This window comes from Salminus brasiliensis, chromosome 1, assembly GCF_030463535.1.
Source record: "Salminus brasiliensis chromosome 1, fSalBra1.hap2, whole genome shotgun sequence".
Lineage (NCBI taxonomy): Eukaryota > Metazoa > Chordata > Actinopteri > Characiformes > Bryconidae > Salminus > Salminus brasiliensis.
In genome coordinates this window covers 4,384,676-4,394,458 of record NC_132878.1, presented here as the reverse complement: position 1 = coordinate 4,394,458, position 9,783 = coordinate 4,384,676, and the positions used below count along the sequence as shown (strand labels likewise).

Below are 9,783 nucleotides of genomic sequence, written 5' to 3'. Positions count from 1 at the left end.
CTTTTGAGGCCTGATGGTTCGCAGTTGGGTTGGAGGGAGGTTTTCTCCAAAGAGCTCACAACCTCACTTGTTTGGCATTATAACCTCATGTAGGTGTCACCCCTTTTATCATTCACCCTTTCTCCCCAAAACGACCTCTCTGCCCTCGCTTAAAAGTGGTACAGACAAGCACTGCTCTTCTTATTAAATATAGCATTTTTAATGAGAAATAGATTATTATATGAAACATTCATTTGAAGAAAGCTGATATAGTATTTTTTTTTCCTTTTTTCCAACAGAACAGCAGAAATTACATAGACAAGGTATTGAAAGCTGTTTGCCAATCAAACTGACCCCACTGAAAGACCTACAGGAAAGGTGTGGCTGTATTGTACATGACGTTCTGTAAAAGAGGCGTAAGAAAGGACAGCTTATGTGCTTTATGCATGGAGGGAGGGTCTGGGGAGGGCAGGCAGGGTGGGGGGGGGGTGGGTTTTGGATACCGGCTGGTGATTTTTCATCTTCTTCTTTTTCTTCTTTGTCTTTTCCTTCTTTCATCATGAGAGAATCATTTTGTCGGGGGTGGAGGGAGGGGAGGGGGGCCATACTTGCAATCCTTCCATATCTTGTGCTAGAGAGTTGCTGTGTCTTTACTATGGACTGAAGCTGCTCCCCGTAGACTTGCAGTGATCTAAGAAAAGCATTTGGATTCCATGGCTATACCAAGGCAATGTAGCTATTTACACATATAATATACATCTTAAGTGTTTTCAGTACAGGAGGACACTTACGGCCCCTCCCGAAATGGTTATTTTTCAATACATGCAGAATACAGCGTGAACTGACAAAGCTTTCCTTCTGCCCTGACTGCCGTACTGACTGACCGATGGGGGCGTTACTGATGGACATGGGGCGGCATGGGTCATCGTGTTATGTCTGCAAAAATGGCGAAGAAAAAACCCTTTTGAAAATGGTTAAAGGGATAGGTAACAGGTAACAGGCACTTAATAAGACTGGATAATAATAATAATAATAATAATAATAGTAATAATAATCATAAGGATGGCATAGTGTTTCCCCTACCCCAACATTAACTCTAGTGTAAGTTACTGTAGCGTAGAAGACAATTTTCCCAGTCTACCCAAACTGTAGGACTAAGACTAGTTGAAAAACCTGAAGCAAGAGAAGATACAAACGGAAACTTTCAGAAGATTGTGTGCATATCGTCGCTGTCATGCACAAACCTGCTATCTCCATTTTGCCATAATGTGGCACGGCCCAATAGAAACACTCCAAAATGACTTGGAATCCACTCTTTTACACTGACTTCAACTGAAAGTTACGAAGCTGTAAATTTGCCAATTTGGAGATACAAGGTTTTTTTGCAATGGTGACGATATGTAGTAGAATTGTGATTGTGAGCCTAAAATCAATCACCTAAGCATATATTTTACACTTTGATTTTACTCACGTTGAGAAAGCATCATCCTTCAATCCCAAGAAATGGTCAGTCTGAGCACTGAGCTATCTTTCAGAATTATGAATTAATGATAATAATAATACTAATAATAATAATAATAAAGGATCTGAAAAAGAAATCTCCAAGCATGTATAGGAACTGTTCACAAAATAAATGTGTACACGCCTCTCTTTATTTGTCATCCCCCTGGGAAATGTATGGCTTTATGTCAATCTCTTGCAAGTGTGACCGAATGACCCAAACTCTGCCCTCAGTGTGGAGAACAGGCAAAGAAATAAAGAAGAAGAAGAAAACCAAAAAGTAAGAGTAATAATCAAAGCTTTGACACGTTAGCAGTCTGTAACAAGCTGTACATTTTGCGAAGCTAAGTTTCTGCGAATTAGCACTGATTGTTCGTCTTCGGACCATAGATGCCGCGCTCTGGGACCAAACGAGGGACTCAACCTTGCTGAAGAACAGGGATGGAGAAAACACGTACCGGAGGTAGCCCAACGAACAAGATTCAGCTTAGGCGTCAAGTCACTCACTCTCAAATGACACACCCGACTAGCATATGGCGATTAGCATTAGCGTCAACAAAACTAGAGCTATTAACAGCTGAAGATCTGCGATTTAGAGCAAAATGACCGACCGGCTGGCTGCCTTGTAACATGCCTGTACGGAAAAGCACAGCCAGTTACACTCAGAGGGATGTTCCGGGGTGGTATGAAAGAACACTATACGGCGAACTGACTTGTTTCGCGTCCTTCAAAAGGATGTAGACCTACGTCTAGGGAGACACGTTGGTTGTCAGAGGGTGTTATGACACGGTTCGCTTTACAAGTCTTCAAATTAAAAGATGAAACCTCTTGTCTGCTTCGTTACATCGTTAAAAATATGTTACCCAGTAAAGAATGGCAGTTTCAGATGTACCTTAGTTCCCTCTGAGTAATATCAAGGCCTCTTTGTCACCGGATGTGGAATTTAATTCTTTTTTTTTTCTTTTCTTTTCTTTTCTTTTCTCGTAATGCTCCGTTAGGAAGTGACAGACATGCTTGGACAAATATGGTACAGTCATGTTTCTTTTTTTCTTTCTTTCATTAATCTTCTTTAGTGAACTAAAAGGCTTAATCTCTGTATTTTTAGTTTCTTATTTAACAATTACACTTAGAAAGTTGTTAATAGTACATCAAAAAGCAGAACAAAAAAGGTCCCAAATGAAAAAAGGGAAAATAAAAAGGATTTTTTTTTTGTCTTCGTCCTCGTCCTCGTCCTTGTCCTCGTCCAGGTCTCTCCAAAGTGTTTCTACTCAGTAGTAGATTTGCTCCTCCTTCTCGAGCTTTCCAATTTCAGCAAAGTTTGGTAGTCAGATGGTCCGACTGTTTCAAGATTTCTGTGTTGTACATGTCCAAGGCATGGTTGACCCGGATCATCTCGCTGTTGTTGAGCTTGAGCCGGTGCTTCAGCATACAGGAGAACAGGTCCAGCTGTGGCTTCCCAGGAGCCACCGGAGGGGCCAGGCGGTTAATCCTCTCCCGAATGTCCAGCAGCAGAAGCATGATGGAGGATGAGGAGTAGAACTGGGTCCCTTGCGTGTAAGACTGGTTGACCTGCTGTACGGCGCTCCTCAGCAAGTCGGCGTTGAAGCGCAGGCTGTAGCCGAACACCTGGATGTCGGAGATCTTGATGTAGATCTGCCGCTTGTTGGGGTCGGACAGGTCCACCGGTCCTTGGCCTGTGTCGTTGCGCAGGACGGTAGGCACCTTGGCTCGACTGCGCAGGTAGATGTGCACTGTCTCGAAGAAGGTCTTCCAGCGGTTGCCCAGCAGCAAGGTCCAGTTGAAGCACTGGGAATTCTGCAGCCGGACCTTTTCCCACCGAGGGTACCCATGCTCTCCGAAGGGCATGCTCCAGCCTTCCGAGTGGCTGCCACTGAAGGGATTGACGTAAACGAAGAACATGGGGTCCACGCTGCTGTTCCTCATCTGGCATATCTTCATGGACAGCCCCACCATCATGTGCAGGTAGTCCATGCGGTTCTTGTTGCTCTTGAGCGTCAGGGACATGCGCTTGCGCCAACGCGGGTCGAAGAAAGTCTCCAGGCGCACCTCGTTGCTGATGAAGGTGGTGTGGATATACAGGCGCGAGTCCATCTTCTGCAGCAGGTACTTGAGCTCCAGGTCCTGGAAGTCCAGGTCCGTCTCGAAGCTGATGAACTGCTCACTGCGCTCCGAGTCCACGTTCTGCGGCTCGCAGCGCCCGCGGTACAGCTTGTAGCCCTTGTTGCAGGAGCCGCACTGCGAGATGTTGGCCAGGCTGCACATGGCGCAGCTGTTGTTGCCGCCGATGACACAGGGAATGGGCCTCTGGCACAAGGTGATGCCCGTGTGGCACACGCACGTCCGCTGGCTCTCCAGGAAGGTGCCCCAGAAGCCGTTCTCGTTGCAGTAGAGGAAGGACTGCACCCGGTTCAGCCACTGCAGCACAGATCTGCGGGGAACACAAGAGATGAAGGGGGGGGAGACAAAAGTGGATAAAATGGCCCATTAATAGTGTGCCGTTTAGCTCCCGAAGCTTGCTGTAAAAGAGGATTAAGTAACCGTCACAGCCCGCTACTGTTTGTTACAGGCCAATCAGTAAAACGGCTAATAGATTTTGTCAAAAGAGAGCCCTGACTTTATTTCCCCATGCAAATCTCGTCTGCCTTTTTACTCCCCCTCAGGGCACTCCCTCGTCATTCTGACAGGCCCTGGAAGTTTTCCCCGTTGGAGGAGATGGAGCTCGCTTGAATTCTGATCTATAACCGAGACGTCAGGCTCAAGGTTATGATGACACGCCAGTGAACCTGGGTAGTGAAGACTGATGACCCCAGCACAGACCCACAGATCAGAAGGATCTCAAGCCATTGCCAATAAAACGATCAACCGGGGAGCTGGCAGTTAAGGTGACAGTGGATACATCCTTCACTTGGAAGCCGTACTTTTAAGCCAAGGCCGCTGTAGAAAATGTCAAAGACGGATGTCACCGGCGCGGAAGCGATTGCGGGCCGTAAAGCTCGTAATCGAGCCCAAGTTTCTAATCCTGCTTCCTTCAAATCAGGCGTGCGAGTACCCCAGCAAAAAAATTCTCTCGAATTTCAACCACTACATATTTGATGCAATGTAATATAAAATTAATATCACCAATTATGGAGGCAAAGGCTTTCTGCTGTTAAAATGCTTCACACATTTCACAAACCCGTGGAATTCACTTCAAAGAGATGTGTGCATGTAAAAAAAAAAGTGATTGAAGTTTTGTCTTTTATTTTTTATCAACTGATCAGACGAACTACTGGACTGCTAGAGAACAAGCCAGACAAATATTAATTTCAACCGAAGGCCGATCTCCACTGTGACCTTTTCAACTAAAGAAGTTCTGAGAAGGAGAACATGTAGAAGATCTTTCTGAAGAAATCGCTCTGCCGTACAGGTGCTGGTTTGGAAACACCGTCAAGAGATAAACACCATGCTCAATGAGGGAATTGGGGGAAATGAAAAATGTCTCTTCTATACCGAGAATGACCTTATGTAAGCCTCCAGTCCCTTTAAAAGTTCACATTCTGCAAACTCTACACCTCTGAGTGTGCCTCTACGGCACTGCGAGCTACCTGTCAGCCTCGTTTTCCCTAAACCCCTTAAACAGCCTATGTCCCGGTCCCGGCGGGCTGAAGGTGCTATTACCAACCTCCATTACCAGAGAATAGCCCCACGAGTTCATACAGAAGTCCCTGTAGTTACTGAGTAATACACCAAAGCCTGGAGTGTTAAGGGTTAAGGTGCAGGGAATGAATCATACAGGCTGATGTTGTTGTTGTTATCCTGTTCACTTGTCAGTCTAAGCATCTTTGAGCATTCATTGGCCACCCAGCCCGACCTGCTGGAAGATTGCATGCTGAGGTCCCCTCTACCTGCGTCAGACCAGCTGCCACCTACCAGTCCGACCGTCAGGCCCCCCACCACCACCACCCATACCAGACCAGCGGCTCACCCTCCTACCACTGCTACCTGTTTAATGACCATGTTAAAACCTAAATGGACTCGTAACTATCTGACACTATTAATAATATCACCACTATTAACTATCTGCTGTATCTGGTTCTTCCTCCAGCTCTGAGGGAGGTTCTCCTTGCCACTGTCGCCGTTGGGGCTCACTGGGGATCTTCTTACGTTATTTCTTTTTTGTCTCTGTCTTTTATTAATTACTAATAATGTAAAGCTGCTTTGTGACGACAACAGTTACATAAAGCTCTACTAATAAATCTGACTTGACTTTGAGCACTTTGAGCAGCCTGTGGAACGGATGCTGACATCTGAGCATCACCGGAAATGCAATTTTACATCTGATACACTTCAGATTGGGTTGCAGATGAAAACAGTTTAATCTACAGAGCCCAATCGATCTGTCATAGCACTAATATTGTCTTTTCATACTTATTTGCAATAAACCAGCTTAATGCAATTTGAGGCGCCAGGCTACAATATGTCGCGCTCTGCTTTTCCCGCCAACCCCCCCCCACCCCCCCACCCCCCCACTCCCTCCAATATATGACTTTAGAGTGGCTCGCTGCTTTTTATTTTCCTGTTATTTATTTTTGCCGGAAAGCAGAGTTTGCCACGGGGAACGGAATGGAAATAACTGGAAACGAATGCTGTTTGTTTTCACGAGTCACAGCACATTCTCATGCTGGTAATGGGGTATCAGACAGCTTTTTGGTGCACACTGCTGATGACATACATCATCGAAAGCTCCATCCATATGAGTGCCGGAAAATGAGGGAGGCGAGAGAGGAAAGCAGAGGAAGAGAGAGGATGATAATGAGAGAGAGTTTTCTGTTTTTGTTCCCCGTTGTTGGGAGAGGGAACGACTTCAGTGGCTTCGCAACGTCGCTTCCATCGCCGCTACCACAGCACTTTGCGCTACACCCTTTAGATTCGCTCCATATGCCCAATATGGGAATTCATTTTAGCGGGAGCGAGTCAATATTCTATATATAGACTGTTTAGCGAGTGATCTCTGATCTGATCTCTACTGAATTCTTACTGTTACAATGTTGCTATTGAGGTGTTCTTGGAAGGACTTCTCTTGAAAGGAGACTCGTGACCACCGTCTTTCAGTTGCAATAATGAAACATTTTATTCCAATCAAAAGTACAGTATGGAGAGAGCCTGCCAATTCTCGGTGCCCCTCTGCTCTCTCTCTAGACAGAGGAACACCTCCCGTTTTATACCTTTCTATAGGTCATGTGTTGTTGCACTGTTTTTATATATAGGATGTCACTGTCTAACTCCACGAGGGGTGTTAATCAAGCGTCACATACTACGGAAAGTATGCTCAACCTAAACAACCTCCTAAATTTGTTCAGTTCATGTGTGGCTTTACCAAGTTAGGCCTGGGAATGGATCTCGTTCTCTTTACTCAAGTCTAACTCATAGGCCTCACCATATTGTTCCTCAACTTCATACCATTCCTTCATATCTATGAACACCCGCAGAGCTAATGTATATATGTAGTGTATTTATTGGCTATACAGATGTTCATAGGCCTGAAGGAATGGTATGGAGTTGAGGAATGATATGGCAAGCCACACGGGGTAGATGTGAAAAAGAAAGGGGGCCCTGTTTCCTGACCAAATGTGAAAACTATACATGAATCTAACAAACATAAGATGCTGTTTAGATTGGACATCCCTTTGTGTGTACATGACATTGACTTAAACATGGTCCAGATGTGTCTGTGGACCATGTATGTAATGGTGGTGGCTAATGAGTGTTCCTTATGGATGAAATGCAAACATTCCACATATGGGAACAATGCAACAGAATATGACGTGTAGTAGGGTATAAAACCTCAAGGCATTCCTATGTCGGAAGAGAGATCGAGGGGCACTCAGAATTGGCAGACTCTCTCCACACTGTACTTTTGATTGGAATAAAATATTTCATTGTTACAACTAAAGACGGTGGTTGCAGACCTAATTGGAATGGGAATCGTGTCTAACTTTACATAGTTGGATACTTTAAGAGTTCACAGCTCAGTTGATGGAAGTGACAAACCATGAACCTCCACCACTGCTGTTCCTCCTTCAAAAGAACATCCAGCAGAACCAGAACAGAGCGGTAAAACAGGCCAATTCCAAAACCCTACAACTGTAACATCACCATCTAGACGAAGCTCTAGCCAAAGCTGGAGAAACAGTACAACGTGTTGTTGATACCAAAAAGCAGACCACTAGTTTCGTGCATACAGGTCTCTTGACCACGGCTATTCCTGTGGCAGTGTCCCCAGAAGGGGGAACTCATTTGCTGCATGCGACAAAGCAAAAACCTGGGGAGTAAACAGGGAATCAGTGCTAGGCTAAAAGCTAGCGTTTATCTACTCTTCCCTCCACCTCTAGCTCCCTCGAAACTAAACTGGACTACCTCAGCTAACCCAAACTGGAGCTAAACTCACATCAGAAGGGAGAGCTTAGCCGGCTTATTTGTTACTGGTAAGTCTTGAGAAAGACAAACCCAGGGAAGCGAGTGGAGGCAAGCCTTGAGGCTGACCGGCTACAATCTCTTTAGCTTGCTGACAGCACGTCACACTGAGAGGACACAATGAGAGGACAGCAGCACTATCCGTTAAGACTCTGGAACAATGACAGTGATTTTGATACAGCGTTAAAACTATGCGTTCCTAAATGGCTCCTGTGAGCTGCTGCAGTGACGTAAGCCAGTCGTTCAGAGCAGAGCCAGCTTACCGTTCCAAGGTGTTTCATTCTGATGTAAAATAACAGGGTGGTAAATAGACTTGTAACATTGTCCCATATAAAATGCAGCATTGCCCAGTATTGTTCATACAAAAAATTATTTAGCACTTTGAATAATATATATATATATATATATTTGTTGGATTTCGGCCTCTGCCTCATCCAGGCATCCATCCCCAACGAATGCAATGAATCACCCGCATCCGTTGCTGCACAGGTCACATCCATCCATCCATTGATCCATCCATGCATACGTGCACCCATCCGCCTGATAATTGAGCTATACAGCACGCTGAGCACAGTGTACCTGCGAGGTGCATGACTATTAACTCAGTGAGAAGAGTTGTGTGGGTGTACTGCATGGTGAGGCTAAACAAAAGCTCCATTTATTTCCATCTCTCTCTCTTTCTCTCGCTCTCTCTCTCTCTCGCCCTCCAGTGCATGTCAATCCACCCACTGTTTATCAGGTACAGCTAATGACAAACGACCACAATTACAGCGAGCCATCAGCCAGGGCAATAACGGCAGTCCGGAGCTCCTCATAAGCAGAGATGGGCACCACGCTTTGGTTCCTCGTTTAATTGCGCCACTCTGTTTGATTAAATGCTGCTCCGGCTTTACGGATGTGTTCCGTACGGCGACCGAAAATGGCAACTATTCACCGAAGTGTGGCTCACACCCTTAGAACTAACAGGAACCTGCTGGAAATAGCGAAAGCATGGTGTGAGCGATTCTGCTATACGGCCGTGGGGGTGGAATTGTGGTGTGCGATGGTGTGCGGTATTTTATAAAGGGTTCTTCAAGGGTTCTTTAGTAATGGCAGTGATACTGTAGAGAACCGTGGGAGCTTGAGGAACCGTTTAGATGTTTCAAAGATTATTCTTTACATGGTTTAAAGGTTCTTTACATTGGAGGAAGAGCTTTTGTAGATGGTTCTGTATTTAAGCTTTTTTTAACCTTCATGTTCTGTTGGGGGTCAAATTGACCCGTTTGTTTTTGGGTTGGTTGAAAATATAAGTCATTTTTGGAGCGTTTCTGCTGAGCTTAATTAGTTTAATGCACACATAAGTGCACAATGACTAAAGTAATGTGTTTATATTTTGTACAGTATGTTTGTTTATTATACACATACAGTTCTGGTTAAGTTATTCCAGTAGTTACAGCAGAGGCTTCAAAGGCTAAAATCTAAAAGTAAGAGCAAAAGTAATTGATTACTAATGATGTTTCTGGTAGTGTTGTAGTGTTATGATACATGTTTTTCATTGGATAGCAACGGCATGGATATGTGTGTGTTTATATATACACGTGTGTGTGTGTGTGTATGTATGAAAAAAAATATTATATATATATATATAAATAATATATTTAAATTAATCAATTAATGACCTTGATATTCTAAAAGTAAGAGCAAAAGTAAAGTAATTGATTACTAATGATGTTTCTGGTAGTGTTGTAGTGTTATGATACATGTTTTTCATTGGATAGCAACGGCATGGATATGTGTGTGTTTATATATACACGTGTGTGTGTGTGTGTATGTATGAAAAAAAATATTATA

At 44.4% G+C, this 9,783-nt stretch overlaps 1 protein-coding gene across 2 annotated transcripts in view; it reads right to left on the bottom strand.

Annotated features, from left to right (window-relative positions):
• Positions 1–2,162: 2,162 nt before the first annotated feature.
• brinp1 (bone morphogenetic protein/retinoic acid inducible neural-specific 1) overlaps positions 2,163–9,783 on the bottom strand; it is a 186,328-nt gene continuing 178,707 nt past the window's right edge. For both annotated transcript variants that reach the window (XM_072692747.1, XM_072692753.1), the window contains exon 8: positions 2,163–3,928. In XM_072692747.1, coding sequence (XP_072548848.1) covers positions 2,788–3,928 — 1,141 coding nt within the window. In that variant the 3' untranslated portion in view covers positions 2,163–2,787. The remainder of the gene's footprint in view (positions 3,929–9,783) is intronic.